Source organism: Bactrocera latifrons, unplaced genomic scaffold (genome assembly GCF_001853355.1).
Source record: "Bactrocera latifrons isolate USDA-ARS-PBARC rearing strain unplaced genomic scaffold, ASM185335v1 scaffold_31, whole genome shotgun sequence".
In the NCBI taxonomy this organism is placed as follows: domain Eukaryota; kingdom Metazoa; phylum Arthropoda; class Insecta; order Diptera; family Tephritidae; genus Bactrocera; species Bactrocera latifrons.
Window position 1 is genome coordinate 1179246 of NW_017536741.1, and position 25140 is coordinate 1204385.

At 39.0% G+C, this 25140-nt stretch overlaps 2 protein-coding genes across 4 annotated transcripts in view; one reads left to right on the top strand and one right to left on the bottom strand.

Moving 5' to 3' along the window:
* LOC108970759 (metabotropic glutamate receptor 2-like) overlaps positions 1-25140 on the bottom strand; it is a 117859-nt gene that overhangs the window by 23480 nt on the left and 69239 nt on the right. For 2 of the 3 annotated variants that reach the window (XM_018936318.1, XM_018936315.1), the window contains exons 2-4: positions 7271-7413; positions 3723-3893; positions 2759-2903 (exon numbers count right to left, since the gene is read on the bottom strand). In XM_018936318.1, the coding sequence (XP_018791863.1) occupies positions 2759-2903; positions 3723-3893; positions 7271-7413 (459 nt within the window). Of the gene's footprint in view, positions 1-2758; positions 2904-3722; positions 3894-7270; positions 7414-13868; positions 15436-25140 lie in introns of those variants that run through there. The other variant, XM_018936316.1, reaches the window with a different exon arrangement.
* Positions 21030-23308, top strand: LOC108970760 (maltase A2-like). The gene is made up of 6 exons (XM_018936319.1): positions 21030-21681; positions 21744-22120; positions 22189-22495; positions 22560-22876; positions 22948-23076; positions 23137-23308. Exons 1-6 carry the CDS (start codon positions 21157-21159, stop codon positions 23207-23209), a joined length of 1728 nt encoding a protein of 575 aa, XP_018791864.1. The 5' UTR covers positions 21030-21156; the 3' UTR covers positions 23210-23308.

The window sequence follows — 25140 nt, forward strand, 5'->3', positions numbered from 1 at the left end:
GAACTAGAGTTAAGGGGAAAAGACGCCATCATGCGGGATTCGCCTATTTACTTCCCGATGAGCTCGTGAACTCTTCCACTCCGCCAGAAGTGACAAGAAACTACCCTTAAATATAATCAAAGAGATATCAAATCATCACATCGTGAATTTGTGCTAAGGCAGAAGCTATTAGGTAAGTTCGAATCGGTGCTTCAAAGCAGTTACAGTAACTATGAACGAGCATTTGCAGATGACTTTTCGAAACTGCTCCGCTTTCGATACAAAAACGGCTCAACGAGGAATAAAGCGCATTGGAAGATGTAGAGCCTGCTTAGCTTTCCATCTGCTAAAAGCTAATAAACATTGCACAAAGCCAAAAGAGCAAATTTTTCTAAGTTATCGCAGTAACAATACATTTATATTACTTCTTCAATAAATTTTATTTTTGTGTGTTTTGAATTTCAAAACCAAATTCACAAATTAATTAACTGTTGTCTTGCAATATCATGTTCAGCTACACCCACCGTCAACTACTCACTACTCCAAAATAGAACTACTGTTTGTCACTTCGTGTTGCGCTCGTTCGTTGTTCTATTTTAGCCAACAAGCAGCTGCAAGTTTTCATAAAATTTAAATTAATCTTTTATCTTGTTAGCTGCCTGCGTTGTAGTTGCCAACAGCTGGCGGTTAGCAACAGCCTTCGCAAACTTTTACAAGCCACGCTGCAAATCGGCGCGTAAATCAAATAAATTAACGGTTGACTGAATAGCTGAGTGAGTGACTGAGTTCATGGGAAAGTGGGCAATAGGAATGTGCCATATGAGCAGCGCAGCTTTGTTGAGCTGGACGGGCTTAGCTCAAACCCCGCAAACCGCACTGGACTTTATATACAGCAGGCATTTGGCGCTCTGTTGGCGGCCTGCAGCGCCACAGGCGGGGCGTGCTTTCCGTCTGTGTTCCACGAAGTTTATAAGTTAATTTGGTGGAAGAAATTTTCGCAAACATTTAATTTTGCGTGGAGGTGGCGAGCGAGTGCTGAATATTTGATGAAACTCTGAGTGTGGTGCTCGCCCGCGGCATAGCGGTGTAATTCGGCGCGACGGAATGTGGGAAATTTTTAATATTTATTACACTTTCTTTTGCAAGTAAAGTGTTTCAGCGGTAGCTAATATTAAGTGGCGGGATGAGTATTTGCGCTGATCACATGTATGCAAACCTGCGTAAGTGGCTACTTAGTAATTAAGTAGTGTTTTTAAAGTTTTGAGGAATTTCTAATTCGGCGAAGAAGTGTGTTTTGTGGCAAAGATTGTGTATCAGTCCGCTGGTCTCGAGAAGTACTAAATACTTGTATGTTCTAACGAGTCAGGTATATTTTAGCCATATATGTATATACTAGTGAATCCGGCCACGCGTTGCTGCGGTATACGTGTTATACTATTACTCATGTACTAAATTATTTAATACAGTGAAGATTTATTTCATTTACAAATAAAGGCGAAACCGTTTTTATTGGTAAAAGAATGTAAAGCATTGTACATGAGGTCTAAATTTGAATCTGTCTTGTTGTCAGTCTTTCTGTACAGTTAAGACCGTACAATATTAACGGATATGACCGCTTAATAGAACGTCCATTTAATAGAGCTTTTGCTACATTTTTTATTTATGGATTGTTTTCACTATCCTATCTTCCAAGTTGCTTCGAACTGGACAAAATGTGCTAAATTTTACTAAAATCGGTTCAGAAGTTTAGGAGTCTATCGGGGACAAAGATCAGAGCGGGTCGATTTTTTCTTATAAAATCGTGTATGCGTACAATGTTCTACGGATCATTGAGAACAATTTTTTCTAAGAGACTAAAGAATGTGAATAATCGATTTTAGGGGAGATAAGTGTTTTAATTGTTCGATTTAGCCGATTTCGACAAGTATATATATATTTATATATATATAACAATTTAATATCAACACACACCCACATATTAAATTTCATTCGGATATCTCGAGGACTGGCGAACAATATTTCATGATCCCTAGAAAATTTCGTCTTAAAAATTGCTGGCTTCAAACTGGCTTTGGACCTATATTCTCTTAGGAAAAGTTGTTCAGAATGATCCGTGGGACATATGCATCCGCTTATACCATTTTCCGGTTGTTTTGGCTACCAATAAATCAATCGGCTCTAATGTATATTTCTCTGTACTGATTTCACATTTTTGCTTGAAAAGCAATTTTATTTCCCTTCGGATCATACTTTTCACATCTTATACTTTATTAATTTTCTGCTCATAAACTTTTGTGTGAGCAAAACTTCTTTTTCGTGAAGTTTAGTAAAATTCATCTAATCCGCCCAAATAGTTTTTCGATTTGCATGCACATGTGGTCTAGCTTTTGCATTAAATCTCCATTGTGGTCGCGAAAATAGTTTCAAACCGCCATACGTGATGCATGCAGCATGAAGGATGGCAGTTTAATGTTACGTACACATTACTTAGAGCTTAAATGTTTCGTGACTTCCGTCTTTGTTATCGCACTTCCTTTTGACAGCTAAGTAGTGCTTAGCAAAGGTGGAAAAAACGAAAAGTGGAAATAATACTACACTGAGTAAGGGCTATCACGTACTGCACTTTTATAAATTCTCTTGTTTTTTTTTTTCTTTTACGCGCAATTTTTTGTGGGCACGTCTGCTAAGTTGCTCATAACTACGAAACTGTAAAGTTATCAAATATGTTTGTCGAGCTTATGCTGGTGGCTTTTGGTTAGGGCTGCTGCACTTTACTCACCTCTAGCACGTGGCTTTGTGAGCAACTTTTGCACAATATTATCGTAGGCGATCTCCTCGGCGACGCCGGAGTCCTTGACGAGCTTCTCCTTGACAGCGATGCAGATGTTGTGACGCGCCAGCAGCTCTTCCAGCTCCTCAAAGGCCTGCGTAAAATGAATAGAAGAGAAGGGAAAAGTATATGAGGATATAAATTAAAAGGAAACACTTAAACGCATTGCTTTTCAATCAGCAATCAAGTGCCACTGAAGAAATATTTTCTAAAAATGCACTCGAATTGAGCAACTGCTTGTTGCATTGTCAACCGCTTGCAGCTGCATTTAATCCTTTTGCCACTTTTAGCCCATCTCATTAAGCGGATTCATGCAAAATACGGTGGGAGGTGCTTGCAACGTGGCGAAGTACTCATTATAATTTGCCGCTGGCTGTTGCGGAGCCATTTAAACTGTTTGATTTGGAAGTAGAGTAAGAGAAGAAGTAAGAGTGAGGTGGTGAAAGCAAGCGCAAGGAGCAATTGCCGTTACGTCAACACACTCAGCAGGAAAGCCATTATATTACATTGACTCTGCGAGCGGCGCTTGAATGGTGTGCAGAAGAGCTTGCTAGGAATCGCAAGTGTTAAGCGGAAATGTCACGAAATTAATTAATACAGTGGCATTTGAAATGTTTTCTGAATTTCGCAGGCATTCAAAATTGCGGAATTTTAGCAGCCAGCGCTTGTGAGCGCATTTGGCATGACTGCAGAGCGAGCGCAGAGAAACACTGACAATGCAATTTAATGAAGTTCTAATAACCAAGTGTCAAAGCTAAAAAGCATTTCTACGCGGAAATTAGTAGCAATCGAAAACGGTTTGTGACTTGAGCCGCGGCAAGTGACAAGTCTTAATTAAAACTTTTGACATTGCCAATAGCATTTGGATAAACGCGATTTTCATATTTTTGTGGAGTATACATTTCTTACTTACTTTTATGCCGTAATTGCTCTCTTCGTATATGATTGAGACGTAACTCCAGCCCATGCGCTTGACAATCTCCACCATTGCCTTGACCTGGTAGTGATCGGAGGGTATCGTGCGCGAGAAATATTCGAAGCGCTGCTTGTTGCTCAGTTCCGGGCTGGTGGAGAAGAACGAAACCTGGAAGAATTGGGGATTTTGAATGAAATTAGAATTTTGATGTATTTCTTTATGCAAAATAAATATCAGTCATTTGGCCAAGAAGGGCAGGCAGGACCAGAACACGAGCAAGTCAACGTATACTGTTAGTCACTTACGAATTTTCTGGTGCCTTTTCAGAGAGAGATTAGCAATTTTATGAAATTTTCCCAGTCCTCCGTCCGCTGCTTTGTGATTTTATTATGATTGAAGCATACTTTTAGGCAAAAAGCTTTTTTTCTTGTGTCTCTAAACTCTTTATTTTATTGGTGATGAATTTAAATGCGTTGTCTAGAAATAATTGATATTTATATTACTCTGACCCACTGGTACCACCCTCCTGAATAGGTGCACTCAGCGCAAATGTTATGAATATGAATTGTGTATATAAGACCACTCAATATTAACTCGCGCTGTGTAAATGTTGATTCAGTTATTTATTAGGTTATTAGCTTTTTGTATGCACAACTCTTTCCTTTGTTTGTGTGCTTTTAATGCGCTGCGCATTCATTGATTTTATGTCAAAACTTTTGCTTTTTCCTATTACGCTGTCATTCGCGCGCGCCCCGAGGCTTTCGATTGAGTCATAATTAAAGCTTATTATTGAAATGCAAGGCATTTAATGCATAAATATATATATTGAAGACATTCATAGCAACCACACATTCAAACGCACAAGCTATAATAACAAAGGGTTGATCTGGAAACCGTCGATGATCGTTAATGAAGTGGGCGCACTTAATGGCTATATCGTTGTGGCAATGAGTGTGCTGCCGTATACATAAGGAATTTTCGCTTTTTCTGTGAGAAGAAGAAAATTGTTGTTCGAAAGATAATCATAGAAATTAATATTCGCTGTCTGAACTAAATTTTTTTAATACTCTCCGAAAGAAGGTTTGTGGCCACTTCTTTTTTGCGCATATTTACTTCCTTCACAAACTCTATAGTTTGCAAATGAAAAGTAAACAACTCAAAGCAGGCAGTTATGTGACAAAGATGCCGTTCAACTGCGGTTCAGGCAGTAAATATGCAAGTAAATGCTGTTATTTTAATCGCTGCTATTAAGTTTAAACTTTATAGCGCACAGTTCTTATGCAGCGAGCATTGTGCCGAGTGCATTGAACAAGTAAGTGCTTTCAAGTTAATGAAACGGGGCAAAAGGCACGCACGCGTTGTGATAACGGCATATAAATGCTGACTGGAAAAGCAGCGTGTCGGTAAAGAGAGTAACTTCTGAGGCATTTGGTAGCAAGGCGCTTGACCTAAGGCTATAAGACAAATTATAACAGTTTTACTATTATGGTATTATGTTATAGCAAAAAGCATAACTTACTTATGGAGGCATGAAAATATAAAAAGAAAAAAAAATTATAAAGAACGAAAATTAAAATAAAAAATGTATAAAAAAAAACAGAATTAATATTTTATTATAAAACAAATTTTTTTAAATTATTTTTTTTTTAATTTTTTTTTATAAAATTTAATTTTTTTTAATAGTTTTTTATAATTTTTTTTTTAGTAATTTTTTATTTTTGTATCTACATCGTTGGCGAAACTTCATTTTTTTTTCTTTTAGTGAAAGATGTTAGTAGCATTGAACGTTCTGCCTGTGGCTCAAAAGCTATCATATTACGTATACGCCCTGTCCGCCGAATCATGGCTATGGTTTGACCAGTTAAAAATTAACATTGAACATATATATATACTGAATGTTTTCTACGCACACACATCTCAAAATTTGGTAAAATAATTAAATTGGTGGGAAAGGTAAAAAGTCAAATGGAAAGCATGACTGAGAGTGTGCAGCAAGCCAAGTTTGAAACGTGCTTGCAACTAGCTTGTAAGTCATTGTTGAGCAACAATGTTATGTTGCTGCATTTCTGAAGAACTTTTTCAACGCTTGAAACAATGCTTACTTAGCCAATACGTGTGCCGTTAGTTAAAGCAATAAACACTAAGAGAGGAGAGTTCTCCAATCACACGCTGCTGACTAGCAACCGGCGGTGAACTCCAAGTATTGCAAGGTTAATCATAGCTAACTTTTGCCCAAAGCATTAACAAACTGTTAAACTACAAGCTCATATGTGTGCGCACATAAAACACAAAATAAATGTTTGCGCTTTATGCCACCAACATGCGTTTTTGTTATTTGTTGAGTGTAAACGATAAGCTCACAGTTTTATTATTCTCCGTTTATGCTGACGCTGGCGCATGGCATGCAGTGAGCGAGATAGCATATAACTTGGCTTTGAGCGGATATTTTACTGCATGATAACATGGCGACATGGCGTATGAGTGACCCATGCAAACTTACTGGCAATAAAAGCATTGAAGTGCGCGCTGTTGATTGGTGTGAAAGTGTGGTTCCAAGCGCAATGAAACTGTATTTTCACGGCAAGCATATTGGATACTTTCATATCTTTAAAAGCGTTGCATTTAGTGTGTGCGACATGAAGGTGTTTAAATTTAAGCTGCAGAGGAGCGATAATATATCGTAAAACTATATTTTATGCGCTCTTATATTAAATATATTTTCTTGATTTTCGCATTATAGCGGCGACTACTCGTTATTCATCATATATTTAGCGTTATTGAAATTTATTCGCTTCGAATATGAATTTGTACCCTAGAAAAGTAAGGGAGACTGAATATATTGAAATCAACTTATATTCGTTTAGGTGTTCATAGAATATTAAATTGAATTTAAACCTTATGCGTAACCGTTTCTGTGTATAACATCTTATTGATTTATTCAATATTAAAGCCGCATTTGAACCGTTAAGAATCTTGCCGTTCATTTCACTTTCATAAATCATTTTTTTATACCCTGAACAGGGTATTTTAAGATTGTCATGAAGTTTGTAACACCCAGAAGGAAGCGTCGGAGACCCTATAAAGTATATATATAAATGATCAGTATGTTGAGCTGAGTCGATTTAGTCATGTCCGTCTGTCCGTCCGTCTGTATGTATATATACGAATCAGTCCCTCAGTTTTTAAGATATCGTTTTGAAAGTTTGCAAACGTCATTTTCTCTTTAAGAAGCTGCTCAATTCTCGGAACTACCGTTATCGGACCACTATAACACATAGCTGACATATAAACTGAACGATCGGTATCAAGAGCTTGTATGGAAAACTTTCACATTTGACGTGGTATCTTCACGAAATTCGACATGGACTACTGCTGAAGGCAATAATATAATCTCCGAAAATATTTTACAGATCGCATTACTAGAGCTACCATATAAACTGAACACATAGTTACTAAAAGAAATGCACCTGCGAAGGGTATATTCGCTTCGGTGGAGCCGAAGTTAACGTTTTTTCTTCTTTTTGTTTCCTTTTCCCGCAGCTTACCTGTGGTATACGAAAGAGCCGCAGCAAGTTCGCCACTTGTATGGATGTTACGGAAGAGGCAGCGCCAACTACGCCGGAAATTACCTTCCGCACCTGCGTCTTGTTGCAGTGGTACTCGGCATCGTCAATATTGCTAATGGAACCTGGAATAAGTCAAGCGAAATGAAAATAAATTGTGAGTATTCTACATTTAAAGCGTAGCTCTTAATGTACAGAATTTATTAAAGAAAATACATTATCACAGAATATTTTATTTTTTATTTTTGTAATAACCAATTTTATAAATTTTTTGAAGTTATGCGTTCAGTATTTGTACATCGAAGGCATGTATTGAAACAAACAAACAAAATCTTAAGAAAAAATAAATTTTTATACATATATTTATGCACAAGAGCAACAGTGCTGAACTGCTGTCAACTCGTGCAGTCCTTTTGTACAATATTTAGCAATTTAATTTTTTCTCCCCGTTGTATTCACATTGTTTAAAGCTTCATATGGCTAAAGTGCCTATTTTTCCATTAAGTGCATACCCGAAAAGCGTTTATATGTAGTTGCCGCACATAAATTGTTTGCGTGTAACCGCAAATGCAATTAAAGCTGCTCCCAGACGCTTGAAAACCAATTTGGCATACCGCAAGCCAGGCAGCCCACGCTAGTGATAGTGTGAGCATATGTCTACGCATGCGTGTGCGTCTGCTTAAGAATGTTTTTTATTGTTTGAACTTAGTACACACTAAATGACATTTAACTGCCCGCTACAGGCACTTGACTACCGACTGGTTACTCATACGCCATGTCTGCCCACATTTCTTAGCTGCTTGCGCGCTTTCAAAAACTGTTAAGTTCGTATTTATGCCATTACATTCCATTACAGCGACCTTCACAGTGAATTCAAAGTGAATGCCTTGCATACGCCGTAAAGTATTTTGCAAAAATTCTGTTGATTTCAAGTAAAAACATTGCAGATTTTAACTAAATGCCAGCAGTAAAATGTCTGGCATAGCTGCCAAGGTATTTCACTTGTATTTGTTTAMGCAAAGAAAAGCATCAATACTGTCGTGTCATAATAAAAATAAATATGCTGCATAGTTAGCTTTCTGTGCTAAGAATTTCTTGACCATTTCATACTGCTCTTAAAGGCAGCTTTTGTTTGCAATATTTGTTGTAATTTTTGTAAGTGGCATTCCAGTTTTCATTATATGCAGCTCTGCTGCGAGTCATTGTTGAAATTTATTAGAAATATGTACATATAGACTCGCTGCTGGCCAGACGGTGCTGTGCTCTATAACGCATGCCTGTTGTAGACTTAAAGTGTGCCTTCGTCGAAATAGGAATTGCATTAAATTTTTGAAATTTAATGAATAAATAGTTATAAATGTATGCGCGCCTCGGCGTTTGAGTGTGAAAACGTGTTGTCAGTTTTACCGATTTGTTTTTATTTGAAATTTTTTACCAGTTTTTTTAAATTATTTTTTAAAGCACGTCATTATCCATATTCTACGAACTCTCCCCGAAAAAAGAAGATTTCAACAATTTTCACTTAAACGTAATTTTTTGAAGTTCAGAAAAACGCTGGTAATAATTTTGTGTTATTCTCAACATATCTGATATGAATATAGGACAGTGAATATACATATATTATATACTTAAAGTGTTTCCTCGCAGGCATAGTAGTGGGGTTTTAATAAGAGCGCTGCTAAGGTTAATTTTTTTTTTAATAAAGCAACTGTTTGGGATAGCAACGAACTTCTTTATTCCTGTGAAAGTATATTCGTTGGCATAATGTGTGGAATTGCTTTTGCAAAAGTCTAGGCGCTGAACCCAATTTTCGACGGTGTTCAAGCATAGCCCGTTACTGCTGCAATTTCACGTTCGATATTTATATGATGTTCATTGTCGCTGGCTCGTTGGCGCAGACCATAAGCTTGATGTAGTTGATATCATCCAATTATTAGGTTATCATGGAGCGGTAGCGATTGCCATTCAGAGTAAAGTACCGGTCTTGAGCATGTAGGAAAAAGTACGGTCCAATGACGCCGCCGACATGTAAACCGCATCAAACCGTAATTTTTTCAGGAAGCAACGGTGGCTCATGGAGTACGAAGCCATTCAGCCAGAAAGAGAATAATCGATGAAAATCCGTATCATACGACGATTCTGGTGGTCAAGCGTCTTCAGTTCTTGCGTCAGTTCGATCTTGGGAAAGTATGTAGACCAAGTTCTTTTCGCAAAATTTGCCACAATGACGTCACTGAGATGCCCAACGCTTGATAACGACGTGTGAGAGACTGATTTGTGTCTTCCTCAATTAAAGCGCTAGCGGCAGCAATATTCTCTACTCTACAGAAACTTTTTTGCCTCCCTGCCACGGGAACATTTTCTACTGTATGTGAATTCAATCTTTTTCACTAGACGCTCAATGATTGGTCTGACAGGACGATTATGACGGCCCTAACTTCGACGTAGCGCTCTTGAAAACTAGAACCACTAGTAAATTTTAATAATTTCTACTCGTTGTTGGATCGTATATCTCACCCTGATGAAATGGCAAATCTTAATAAGGGAAATGTCAAAGGAGCAGGAAAGATGTGGCGTCATTTGCTATCTCTATCGATCTACTGATGTAGCGTTCCTATTGAAAACCATGTTATATGCTTCTTCTCTCCTAAAAGCCGCTTGTATACTATATTGTATCTGCTTGATATCTATGCTGAGTATATAATTTTCTCAAAGACTCTTAAAACTCCTCTAAAATATTTCAAAAGCCAACCAATTTCAATCCTTTTTATACACCAACATTCTCTGTGGCTGGTTGAAAGTCGCATATTTTGTCCTTACATAATTTTTTCAAAACTGAATATTAAACCATCAATTCCTGAATTCGCAACGTTAAAGGATCCTTATCCTAACGCTGCATGATGCCAGCAGCGCGATGTCTGAAACATATCAAGAAATGGATCTGTTAATTAGCTAGACTATGTGATTGTATTCCGTTAGAAAAGACTTTCTGCTGATAAACCAGCGAACTAACAAAATTTGACTCACAGGATGGCTTTCAGCCGATACATATTTGTTTACAAATCTACTTAGTCTAGGCTTTGAGACACAGCAAAAGTGTGTTAATTGCATGTTGCAGAGATTACATAAATTAATTGAAGCAACATCCAATGTGTTTGAAGATATTCAAATGAGCAGATTTGCCATTCAGCAACTTTGGCGACGAAAAGGTCACATTAAAATGCATGCGTCAGAAATCAGCAGAAATGAAAGCAACTGAAAATTGCCTCGTTGCCGCTGGAGAATTCGTGCCAGCAACGAGTGCACAAGCGAGTGTGCGTTTTGCTTTTATTTTAGCAACTTTTTCGCCAGCTAATTCGTTTTTTATCTAGATTGCCTCTTTCATGTAATCTTGATTTGATTTGCCTTTTTTATTTGTCTAACATTACTGCGCAGAGATTTCGCACAAGTCATTAAGCGAACTTAATTTCACATTAAGTGGCGATGGGGAGCAGCCAAAACAAAGAAGCGCGTATAAACTAGGCAACATAAAAAGCAGCGATAAATCAGAAAAGGTGCGCAAAATGAATAAATGAATAGAAAACTTGTTGTGCTTGTGTATTCATGAACAGCGCAACAAAAAAATAAGTGTAAAAAAATTACTCAGCAAAAAAAGGAAGCAGCAGCAGGGTCAAAAGCTAATGGGAAAACCTGGTAAGTCAATTGAAAAGCAAATATATAAATAAATAAATAAAACCAACAACGCACTTATTGAACAAAGTTCGCGCTGCGGTCCCAACCACTAACCTCTGTCCAACAGCGAACCACATGCCACATGCCACAGGCCATATTAACTCAAATTAGTTGCTACACAGCTGAATAAACAAAAACGAGCGCTCGCTAAGCCAGTCAGCGTTGTATTCCCAGTTGCCAATAAAAAGGAAATTAACTATACATAGCCACGCCACAAGATTCGCAAACATGTGCAGTGTGTGGCGCGTTTAGCCGCAGCTCAATTGTAATCGCAAAAGCTCGTTACACCCACAGCCAACACACACCTACACATACTTATATAATAGAAATTGGTGAAGTGTGTGGCTAAAAGCAGGGCACGCCGTCGGGGACAGCACTAGGCGGATAGAGGCACAGCAGCGGAAAGATGCCGCAATAAATAATGTGCTTGCCGTTTTATCTGCGCACATTCAGGCGGCCAGTGACGGCTCTGATTGACACAAGGCCGCAATGCATTCCCGAGATGCTTGATGTTTATTTATGTGTGTGTGTGTGGGCGCAAATTTAGTTGTCGCTAGGAAATGTTATAGATACAATTTTTTTTATTCAATTGGCTTAATTTATTTTTTTAGTTAGCATAGCGTTAGTGAACGAGAGAAAAACCAAATATCTCCTATCATCAAACAAACAGTCGTCACATTCGAAGTCGTTGATAATTTCGTCTATCTTGCAACCAGCATTAAAATCGATAAAAACGTCAGCCTCGAAATACAATGCAGAATAACTGTTGCCCAAAGATGCTACTGCGGACTGAGTAGGCAATTGAGAAATATTGTCCTCTCTCGACGCACAAACCCCAAATTCTACAAGTCACTTATCACCGCCATACTGCCATATGGTGCAGAGACTTGGACGATGACAACATGTGATGAATCGGTGTTACGAGTTTTCGAGATCAAGGAAAATTTATGAATCATGTCGCCCGAATGGATGAAAACCCTGCAGTTCTGAGAGTTTTAGACACAGTACCCACCGGGAGAAGCAGAGAAAGAGGAAGATCTCCACTTCGTTGGAAAAACTAGATAGAGAAGAACCTGACTACACTTGGAATCTCCAATGGGCGCCAAACAAAGAACGGCTGTTCGCTTAGAATTTAATTGGCTACGAATACGCAACCAATTTCCGGCTAGGTTCACGCTTGAATAAGCGCTCAAATATGATTACAAGTAATCTCCACTGAATGCTTATTACATAAATACTCCAGAGTGCGCTCATGCTCGTGTAAATATCGAAAATGAAATTTATGCACAATAAACACACACACGCCGGCTCACACACGTATGTTGAGCACATATTTATAAGTGTCGAAAAAGCTTTTAATATCACACGCCCACGCACATACATAATGCATGTCTGCGCTGTCAACCAGCAGCCAAGTGCCAAGTGGTCTGTGTGCCAATTCCATGTTTCAAAACTGCCAATACTGGCAATTTTTCGCATCACAGCTGCTTTGGCCGGATAACTAAGGCGACGGCTGGATCCATTACACACACACATCATCGACAAATTGTCACACATCTCACGAGTGATAGCGTTGAAAGCGAGTCGAAGGTGGCGGGTGTTGACTGACTTAGCTGGCTTGTCGCCATGCGTTAGTTTGGCCCATAATGAAATTAGCCAAATCATAACAAAGGCCAATGGATAAATAAATTCACCGCCAATTGCGGGTATTTTCTGCGTCTGTGCGTTTGGAATTGCACAATGAAGACGGGGTTGTCTGGTTCTGTGAGTTGTTTGGCATAATAAAATAAGCCATAAGGCATTTATGCATACATATTGACATAAACTTAAGCATCACCACATATTATTTACACAAATATTCTGCGCGTCCTTCGTGTAAATATATCTATTATCAAATAAGTGCTTGAGGTATTCCATTTCATAGTCAATAGAACCATGAAAGCAAGTGTAAATCGTATTTGCAAGCCATCGACAGCAAAGAAGAACGCATGAGACATGCTGTGGCCCATCACAGCAGTTTTGACACTGTTGTTAGAGTCAACAATATCGATGCCTATACTGTTGAGCTCAACATTCAAATTAGATTGTTGTTATCGCATTTCATGCATGAATGTTTCAGGGCCATTTTCGTGTCTTGCTAATCTCCATAATATCACTACAAGAACAAGGTTATGATTGTGAAGGAGCAGAGCAGAATATAATGCAGCGTTGAAGAACCCGAGATATGATATATGAGCTGCTCTCTAGGGAATGCAGTGTATGATACTAATATGGGGTATGTGTGGTAAGCGCCGAGCCATCTTCTGTGGTTTTTTAATAAGAATAATGATCAGAAGGCTGAAAAGTGACCTTGAGGTGCAATATTTAATGAGATTTTAGGAAAATGTTGTAGGTGCTGCGTAGGAGCGTTAAACTCGGCAATTTCAAACAAACATTTTCATTTTAAGTTTCTGAAAATTAAGTCAGGCTTTTCATGAAAAGCTTGCTGGGTATTGGTATGCTGGGAAGTTTTTCAAACATCCTTTAATATACAGCTGAAAAATGTGCAAAATATAGTTCCCAATTAAATCCAGCTGATTTCATCCATTCGCATTGTTGTTGTCGTTTTTAATTTGCTTAACTTCCAACTACTCCTCACATTCGAAAACTAGCCAAGAAAAAGTGCTGTTAATCCAAAAAAATTTGAATTTTCCAATACTAATATTTTTTTGTTAAATTTACTATTGTAAGGCCTCGATAAAGCCTTGATCCAAAGCTCAGCAGCCAAACTTAAATTCTAATAACTTTCAAAATCATTGTACCCAAAAAAAGCCTTATCCATAAGCTGCTGAAATATGCAACAACTTACCCTTAATGAAATCCACCGCCATCTCTAAACCGTATGAGTCTTTGTCGCAGTCGTCCAGTATGTGCGCGCCGAGCGTAATGTTCGGCAGCAGACTCGCCTCGTTGATGCGATCGATGGTGTAGAGCATAGCTTCTAGCGCCTGAATGCCACCTTGTGGCATTATTGGGCCACACATAACGGTGTCCTCACGTGAGTGCACCATCATTAGACCGCCGAGTATGACGTCTCCCTCGACGATAGCCTCGCGCTTCACGGGCCAGTGCCGTTGCGGTTGTATTGCCAACATGCGGTGCACATGTTGTTCGTAATTGAAATCCTCCGAATCGGGTAACGAACGAAATACCTTGCCACCACCAACGTTGCGGCCATTGTACGGCAACTGAGCAGGCGTTGGCAATGCAGTGTAGCGGCCGCGATGGCGTCCCGAACGTGGCGCCGCATGCAGTTCCGCATCTATGCCATAGCTGTGCCATTTATTGTGGTCTAAGGAGACGGACTCGTGCTTGTATGTGGCTGGAGTGGGCAGCAGCGGTAGTCTTACATATGCGGCGGCGCTGTGGTGATTGGTTGTTGCCTCGGTTGCTAGGTGGTAATGCTGCCGTGTAAGTTTGTGTTGTGTTAGTTTTGTATGCAGCTCACTTTTGCTCGAAGTATGTTGGCTGCTTGGTGTCAGTTGTTGTAGCATGGCTGGTTTCGACGTAGCCAAATAAGTGTAATTTCCGAGAAGCATACTTTCAGGCAACAATCCTGGTATACTCATTTCATCACTCAATTCCCACGTATGAGTAAGCCTTCGTTGTTCTGCGCTGCCTGCAACGGCAGTGTGCCACAATGCGCTGCCTTCATTATTGGCGTCATCGTTCTGATAATGCCAATCGTCGTGTGTCTCAGCTAAGGGCAAAGAAGGTAATTCCAACTCATCACCTGCTCTGTTGTTTGCCTGCACATCAGCAACCAATTGTTTGGACACACCGGACCCTGCACCATGCTTAAGCTTCGATTGGTTCTCATGCCGCTGGTGCTTGTGCTGCCTGTGCCGTTCATCGCTTGCAGCTTTCACATTATTTCTTGCATATTTCATGCGTTTGTTATGCTTCGCTTTGTGTTTGTATTTCCAATGTTGTCGCCTCACATGCCTTGCATTATTGTCATGCCGTTTGTGTTTGTGCTGCTGCTGATGAGCCTGCGTACCTCCTGCTGGCGAATTATGCTCCCAGCGGCTGGGCAGCAAATCCTCTTGTGTCTCTTGTGGTTGCCGCAAGTGATGCCCTGCTCTGTGCTGTTTATGCTGATGTGCGGTGGCAACCGGCAGCGCTGATGAGCTGTGCGCCACTCTTCCAATTAACAGCGGCCTATTCGGTTGCTCCAAATCCCCACTTTCGCTGTGTCTATTCACATTTGCTTGCTTCATTTGCTCTTCAGCAACTCTGCTCCTCCTAACAGCCAACGGCTGTCTCAGTTGTCCATTGGAGTGCTCCGTTTTCCTAGTTTTTATTTGCTGCCAACGCAGTTCGGACTCGGTTTCTGTGGCCACGTCCGCCGCTGCGCCCCACTGTTCGCTAATATCACCGACGACTTGTTCGTCGGTCGCGCTTTCATCATTTTCACTTGCATAGCTCATTAACTCGGGAAGATCTCCGCCAGCTGCTGCTGCTGACTCACCAAGGTTCAGCTCACGGTCAGCGTTCAATTGCGCTATTGTTGCCGCAGCCAGCGGGGAGTGCCGACAACTGCCGGGCAGCAAAGCGACGACAACAACAAAGAGGTAAACCAAAACTCGGCGCAACATTGGTTCGCATTTTGGTGTCATTTTATTGTCCGCGCGAGCAGTGATTCTGTTTGTCTTTGTTTTGTGGCCGAATTGAGTTGCCTACTTTTAGGCTTTCGGCACGTAAACCAAAGTTAATTGAAATATGCTAACGCTATGCTTTTATTGGTTCGTTCAACTCAATTGGATTTGGTATTGCGTATGTGTGGCGCTATCAATTTCCTCACACATAACTATCTCGTACTGGATTTGTAGTTGTTGTTGCTATGCTTGTGTTGTGTTTATGTTAATGGATATGTATGTTTATTGAGCGTACGAAAATTACGCCTTCTTCGTTTAATTGTGTGCGCTTTGTCAGTTCGCATTTGTTAGGGGCTTTAATTAAGTTAGTTTAGTTGGAAGTAGTTCGTATTAATTTTTTTTTTTATTATTTTTTGCTTTAATTTTCACTTGCTGCCTGGCAGCTTCTCCGAAGCGTTTCAAGCTTTTCATGCGAGGAATGAGCTGCAGTTAGCTATTTTGTATATATTTTGTTGCTTTCATTGATTTTCACTTATTATAATTTGCAAGTTGGAGTGACTTCTTATGGCACATTCGTTTTTTCTTTTTAGTCATGTTTACCCTAGTTTTATTTAATATTCTTAATTAAGTGATGTTTGCTTTTTGTTGTAGAATTAGAACTTTATTATATATAAGAGTTTTGAGCCACAAATGGTTAATAATTTCAGAAGATAAATTTTGCTTGACTCTACTTCAATTTTATAGTTTCGCTGAGCATCAAGCCTTACAATAATAAATAATATAAAAATAACAAAAAATTACATCGGAGCTTTAAGCTCTCTAATCTTATTAAAGTTTTTCCGTCCACCGTCGAATGTTCCAACTTTCTATCACATAATTCATAGCACAAGTTATGTTGATAGCTCATAACATACATTTGTATGACCTGAACCATCAACAAAACCCATTTGTGTTATGCCCAAATAAGCAATGCACAATTTATATGTCTACAAACAATTTGTCATCTCAAATTATTTTATCTCGTAAAAAATGATCTGCCCACAACCGAAATGCGTTTCAACCAAAAAACCTTGTAATAAGCGTAAATGAGATATGGCGATAATAGTAATAGCATTGGAGGGAAATGTGTGCCAAAATAAGCGCAATTTGCTGGAGCATAATAAGAAATGAAACACTTTGTCAGTGGCGCAAATGACTATTTTCTTAGGTTGACTAAAAGCTAAGCAACACCAACGATCGAAAATACTCAGTCTGCTTGCTAAGCTAGTCAACTACTGATTGCAGACTGACTTTATGGTCGCATTGTCTCAACGTCAGTGCTCGGTTTTGCGCTCTTCCTTTATTCATGTTATGCTTCAGTTAGTGAACGACGTTCCGCCCTTCCGCACATACCATACGTATAAAAAGAAATTTGTTAAAAGTTATGCCAATTGTGACAATATAGAAATCAGTTGTTCTTCTTCCTTCACTTTAGAACAATGTTCAATTGTGTACTGTGATTCTGCTAGTCTAAGAATATTTCAAATATATTCAAATTCATATTTCAAACGCCACAAGCCGATCCATTCTATTCGTTTACTCTCAGCTGTATAGAAAACATTCTCGGACATCCACATCCACAGGCATTAGAAGTGGAATGTAGGGCACGTAGTGAGTATGCTTTACACTAAACTGTCAAAAGTTAAATCGTATCAGCTGATTCGGTCTACGGTTTTCCACGGTTACTAACTAAAGAATTGCGTTCTTTTAGTGTTGATGAAAGGGTATTCGCTCATAGAGGATTTCTTAGTAAAAAGAACCAAGCCGGGCATATAAAAATGGATCTTGAACATATTTCACATTACGTATTTCCAACTTACTACCCAACTGTAAATTGTCTTTTTCCTCCAATACTGTACTCCAAGATTTGAGTACCAATTCTATATATTAATTACTCAAGTGGGAGCTTAAGAGAACATCAAAATTCACACAAATATTTATACTTATATAGCTATTAGTCACTAACGGACTGAGGATGAGTAGTATGCATGTTAAAAAAAATTGTTTTCTATATATAAATAAACATATATTTGTGATGATATCTTATGAATATCCAATACTTAACGATACGTGAAATTTTCCGCACTAATCCGGCAAAACGCCTACGATAATAAACAAGTTTTTGCGGCGTCAATCAGAAAGCGTAATGTATGCGGGCACGCGCTTAAGCCGTTGAAGAGCCCTTGAAAGGCATAATGTGCTAAGATCAAGTAAATGATGGATATGCTGTCATAAAGTTCGGAGCGGGCGCGCCAACAGGCAAATAACCTAATAATAACGCGAGAAGATTATTATGCCACCCACACAACAGCACAGATGAGTCGTGAAAGCGAAAGTGATGCGAGAGGAAGAGCAATAATTCAACAAAAAAAAAAAAAAAAAAAAAAAAAAAATTAAATAAGGCGCTAAGCCTATGTTGAAACAGCCGCGACAGGGTCGGCGAGCGTTGATGAGTTCGGTTGTAGAGTTATTTATTTAATGACCCATCATGGGATTGAGTTAAAAAGATAAACGCACATAATCTGCGTAATTGCAAAAGTCCAAGTGGCGGCCGAAAGGGTGTGGAGCGGTGCGCTGCAGGGCCCTCAGCGTTAAGTACTTCTGGCTTCCCTGCTTGCTGTTGCGTGAATTAATGTACCGTTAATGTGGCGTTGATTAGTTTCGCTATCGCGATGCGAATAAAACAAAGGCGAAGAAGAGAGGGAAGCCGTGAGATGAAAGCAACGAAGGAAAGAAAAAAGAGGAAGGAGCTGCAGCGGCACGAAGAGAAACTATGCAAAACACCCTCGCTTACATTCGCGCCATTGGCGTCTAATTTAACTTTCCCGTTAGATAAATATTACAACACACAAAGAATGTGGCGCCTGGAGTGGCAGAAAGTTTGGCGAGATTAATTTGAGCTTGCTGAAAAAAAAAACCGTTGCAAACCACAAAATTAGTGAAGCTGCAGCTCCGTTAGCACTTGAATGCACTCATTACTGTAGAAGAGAGAGCAGTCTTGTTTTTTCAAGGGAATAACATCACTTGGCGCTCTCTGCTTATTTCGAAAACTTGTTACACATTTTGCACATTTATATTAAGTGAAATTTTACCGCAATCCTTTTAAAGAATATTATCGAAATTTGAATTATATTTTGAAATTTTTTTTTTTAACAGAGTATTTATACTTCTGCAACACATTGCTGCAAAGTATAATAGTTTCGTTCGCCGAATGGTTAAGCGTATAAGCTAAAACTAAGCGAGATAGGTATAGGGTATATGTATATATAAATGATCAGGATGACTTTTCAAGACTTTAGATACCGAATATGTGGACCCCAGTATGAATAGTTGACTTCTGACCGAAAATATCGGTCAATGTATGAAATATATAATTGGAATGCAGGGACTATCATTATCAGACAATGGTATGTCTGTATGCTAAAAATTGGTCAAATCGGGCCAATAATTCTTTGAGACCCCCATATACCTAATATAAAGATTTTAGAACTTCGGGGTAACTAGAAAATAAGAAAGCTTGTTTTATTCACAACAGTGTATCTTTGTGCCTAAAATAGATAAATTTTAACTTGGCCTAGCCCCTATATAGCTTACATCAGGATTTGCGCACATCCGGCTGATTTTACTCTACATGATTGGTTTTACACCTTGGAGTATTTCCCTGGCAAGTTGCAAGAATATCAAATATTCGGTTGCACCCGAACTTAGAGCTTTCTTACTTGTTTGTTTGTTTTGTTTTTATAAACAGTGTATTTAGTAAATGCAATAAATAATAAAGGGTGCTTATCGACCCTAAATTATTTCCGATTAATAGAGTCGATTAGATTGTTTACCGATCAATGTCAACGAAACTAATTACATTGTGTTCGGTATTTGGATTTGAGAACTAAATTCCGGTGGTCATTATCTAATCTTCGAGGAAAGGTATGCTTGCTTGATTCACGTGACAAACCGACAGACCAACTAAGAGTTAACTCTTAACCAGATAGTAGCGAGCAGTCGTACTACCTTTGAGTTATTTGCTGTATCCCACTTTTGGAAAAGTCCAGCGATAAGAAAATTGAGCGACGTATGCGATGTGGAAATTTGAAACTGCCAACAGTATTCATAATCCAACTAAATATTACCTAATGGAATATGAGTCGCTCTATGTCAATGACATGTTTTTACTTTTAACATGAAAACTGTCGCAAGAGTGCAAAGTGAAACAGTGCTGCAAACAATTTCCAAGTAGTTTTCTAAGTTCTGCGGCTGTTCAAGGCAAATAACAATAGAACGAGCTAAGCAGAAATAGTAGGAAACTGTTTTATGAGATCTACATAAATATACTATATATATGTACTTACACATATCCCCCTGTCTCTTAGCCATGAAATCCCAGTGGATCGATAAAGCTAATGCAAATGCGACGCAGAAGCTCGGCACATACTCTTTTACAAACTTATGTAAATACATAAGTGTGCTTAACATATGGCGCATATATTATGTGCATACACATGTATACATATATGCGCGCATCTATTCACAACAGTCGAGCAAATAGTGACAGTTTGCGCCTCGAAGTAGTCACAAGTTGCCAAGTGCAAAATCTGAAATGTCTTCGAAAACAAATTGACGTTGCATTTTAGCAAACATAAAAATCGAAAAAGTTTGAAACAAACGGAGGCGGCAAAGACAATGTGCTCTGAGGCATTATAAAGAAATTTAATTTACTTAAATGCATGCAAGACAGTCAGGAACTCAGCGAACTCTTTGAAGATGTTTGCACTTAGTAGAGGAAAAGGAGCCAGAAGGGGAACGTACGTGTCTCTAGCAAAGTTTGGCTAGTAAAGCTGCAACTTAGAACTAGTTTGAATATTTAAAAAAAAAAAAATACATATAATAAAATCGTATGAAAGAGAGAAGCACAAAGTACTTTTGCTGCGGTGTGCATACATCTAATCGAAAGAACCGGATGCATGCCGAAATGAGAATTTCGAAAACATAATTCTCACACTTGGTATTTGTAAACAGCCCACAGTGGAGTTACGGAAACTGGTGATATTTTTTAGTGCATATAGCAATTGTCTAGACCAATACAACATTCTCGAAGCATGCGAAAAACTTCGGCCTTTAATTGTTACTTGATAATACTAGTTATGCTTGTTAGCTACCCTACAGACATGAGCGGCCCAAATACACATATGTTAGTGCATAATATGTAAAGTCAGTAGCCAAATTTCCACAGTTTTTTATGCCTCAATATCGATAAGATTATGGGGGTATTTATTTGTTGTTTTCACTCGCGCTTGAAGTAGTTTTCCTTTGATTAGATGTGGACATATTTGACAAGTGGATGATATGGCTATAGACGATAAGGGTTAAGCAACTACATCTTCGAAAACAATTGGGTAATAAAGTGGCACTAAATGATTGCTACGCAATACTCGCATGGGGTATATAACCTAACGTGGGCGCTTAATGACACAATCAGTTTTCGTTGCGATGTCTTCCGGTACACTTTGTATAGTAAAAATTTTATTGCTATTCGTTAGCAGCGCCTTCGCGGTCAGTGATGTCGATTGGTGGGAGTCGGCTACGCTCTATCAAATCTATCCACGCTCGTTTATGGATAGTGATGGTGACGGCGTGGGCGATTTGAATGGCATTACGTCACGGCTCTCCTTCCTCAAGGAAATAGGCGTAACCGCCACTTGGCTGTCGCCCATCTTCGAGTCGCCGATGGCCGATATGGGTTACGATGTCATCAATTTCACGAAAATTGACCCACTCTTCGGCACGATGGAGGATTTTAATGCCATGGTGGCGAAAGCGCATGAGTTAGGCTTGAAGATTATCCTAGATTTCGTGCCAAATCATTCGAGCGACGAGTGCGAATGGTTCCAAAAGTCTATAAGACGTGAGGATGGTTACGATGACTTCTACATATGGGACGACGGTAAGATAGATCCACAAACTGGTGAACGTGTACCACCAAGCAATTGGGTAAGTAACTGTTGTAAATATTGCTCGAATCATTTAATAAATGATGCATTATGTTCGCATAGAATTCGGAGTTTAATGGGCGGGCATGGACTTGGAACGAGCAGCGTCAACAGTACTATTTTCACTGGTTTCTAGCTAAGCAACCGGATTTCAATCTCAGAAGTCCAATGGTGCACCAACATTTAATCGAGATTATGAAATTTTGGCTGGAACGCGGTGTGGACGCTTTTCGTATCGATGCCGTGCCACATTTTTTCGAAAAGCGTTTTGACAATGGCACATACCCGGACGAGCCACCTAGTGGGATGACCAACGACACAAATAGTAACATGTATTACGAACATATTTACACAAAGGATCAGCCCGAGAATCCCACGATATTGTATGAATGGCGTGAATTTTTAGATGAGTATCAGCGTCAACATGGCGGCGACACACGGTGAGTCTACTACAAGTGATGCGAATATGAATGCAAGATTTTAAGCAAAAGTGTTCTCTACTCCACAGCGCTATGGTGGCCGAAGCTTATGCAAACATCGATATTTTAAGCGACTATATTAACAATGGCACCCACGTCGGTACTCAACTACCCATGAATTTCGGCTTTGTATTTTTAGGAAATACTGCATCGGCGAGGATGGTTCAACTACTTGCTGACAATTGGATGAATGTCATGTGGATCAAACATAAGGTAGCCAACTGGGTTGTCGGCAATCATGACAACAGCCGCCCGGCAACGCGCATTGGGGAACAACGCGCTGATATGATGACGATTATAGCGCACGCTATGCCTGGCACATCCGTTACTTACTATGTAAGTGATGTAGTTTTCCAGTGATAATTTAAAAAATTTTAAAATTTCCATTTACGAAATTTAGGGTGATGAAATCGGCATGACCGACTATGATGCGGAATGCACATGGAGTAGTTGCGACTTCCGTGACCCCGAGCGCACGCCAATGCAGTGGGATTCTACGACAAATGCCGGTTTCAGCAGAGGCAACTCAACTTGGTTGCCCGTTAACTCAAATTACAAGACGCTCAATGTTCAGCGACAGCGAGGCGTTGCACGTAGCACACTGAATGTTTACAAGGCCATGACAGCGCTTAAGAAAACGGTTGCTTTCAAATCGTTCAAGGAGGAGGGCGGTTTCGCGTATGAGGCTTTGACAGAGCAAGTCTTTCAAATCATCAGGTTGGTTTCGGTCAATAATATTTGAAAAACCGCTTTGTGTATTATACCTTATATGGCTTTTTCGCTTCCAGAACTGCTCCAAATATTGAGGAGTATCGTGTGCTTGTCAACTTCGGCGGACAGACCGAGCATTTAGATGGTTTGACGAACAAGACCATGGAGTATGTCATACTTAACTCCTACTCGCCGCACAGATACGGGTACTTTTGTACGACATTTGTATGAAGAGCGCTTATTTATACCTTTCTCTCGTCTTTCAGTGATAAAGTGGATTTGAGCAAACGAATTCACCTAATGCCCTATGAAGCAGTGGTGCTGCGTTGGGTTGCCTGAAGTATTTGTAAGATAATTTCAACAAAGTCTCAAAAGTGTACAACACTAGTTTTTATAAAATATTTTCTAGAATAAATTGATCAGACTAATGCGTAGTAATTGATTGTGCTTCCACATATTTATTTATTGAATTGCATAATAAAAGCTTTGCTTATGTGAAGGCGTATTTCATTTCATGCCAATATAATTCTATTTCCGATCTCCTCATGCGCCCACCGAAAAAGAATCGATTCGTTACCATTTATGTATTTATGTATGTGTACATAACAACTTTGCTGTATGTATATTTTATATACGAAGATTTCAGTATTATTATTATTGTTTGAGAAATTTCAAAAACTCTACGCACATAAAAATTACAAATTAGCCAATTCAACTTGAACCCTCGCAGTATAACCGGCTGTCACTCATGCCGCATCCATTCTCATACACTTGTCCCGCACATGTGTAGACATGTTGTACAGAAGTGCGTAAATGTTTGACTTTGACATATGCACGGAGCAGGAGAACGTTGCTGTGACATCGTCAGCTTACACGCTGACGAACTTGGTTTTCGGCATTAAGGCGAAAAAGTAGGAAAATTGGCTGATTCACATTTTGATGAAAGGCGTAGAATATTAACATGACGAAATATCGACAGCAAACGGGAAATGAAAACTTGGCAGCGCGCAGATGTGACTATAAAATTGAAGCAATTGATGGAGCATATGCCAGTGCTGCTGTTCAAAGATGGATGTATGCGCAGGCTGTTGGCAAATCATGTGCCCGTAGCAAAACATTTAGGCGTTTTAAAGGCAATTTGCACAAGGTGAGCGCCGTGAAGCCTACAAACAACGTGAAATATTAAGACACGTCCACATAAAAATTGTATTTGTATACATATCAATGGAGCCAGCACATGAAGTCGTAAATATTCTTGGCAGTATATTCATAATTTCATACTTTTAAAAGGAAAATTGCCAGCGCCTGTACAAACAGCGACAAACATTGCTGGCAATCTTGTTTGCAAGTAGAAAATAATGACATTGTTTATGTAACACATTTTGCCACTCAATACAAGCATCAAAGTGCGACCGACCCCATTTCTTACCACCCAAGGCGAAAGTAATGAGCCATTGTGCCACATGGCGTATGCGTAACATAAAAGCGCGCTGCAATTGGGGCGTTACTGAAAGCCCTTATGCCATTAAGTCGCAACAATATGAAGCGCACAGTGTTTTATATAGGCTCGCATATCAGAAATTAATTAACCAGTGTGGATAGACAGAAAAACTGTTGGATAACGAAAATGTTTTCAAACGGAAAAGGCTAGTGAAAAAATGTTTGGTTTGGAGTCAACACAAATTTCGATAATTTTTTAAATTTATTTTTGAAGTGAATGCAATGGTGTGTTTTTAGTTAATAGTAAAATAATGGTTTAATTGTGTCCACTGGCTGCTGCTGAATATTTCTTTGAACTCTACCCATTCAAGTAACCAATAATGGAATAACTCATCAGTTTTTGTTGTAAAATTCCTCATGTGACTTTATTCATATAAGAATTCGCCAGTGAAAATTTATTTTTAATGTATGTCATTAAAATAAACAAATGTCTTTATAATTTAGCGATATTGCTTATGAAAATTTCTATTTAAGAAATCAAGCGGAAGAGCTTCCGAATAATGACCACGTGCCAAGAACTTTATTTATATAATTTTCCAATTAATTTATGGTTTTGGTTCTTTGAAATTGAATAAAAACAAATTATTGTACCCGCAAAAGCATGTTTACTTTGTAATATTACTGAATAATGAAACAAAATATTTACAAATTTCTGTAAAATATTAGTGAGTTTTCTAAGGCAAGCGACTTTTATTATTTAATCAGAGCAAAATGATATAAAGCAACATTTTTCGTTAAAATGAACATTAAAAAAAAAAAACAATTACTTA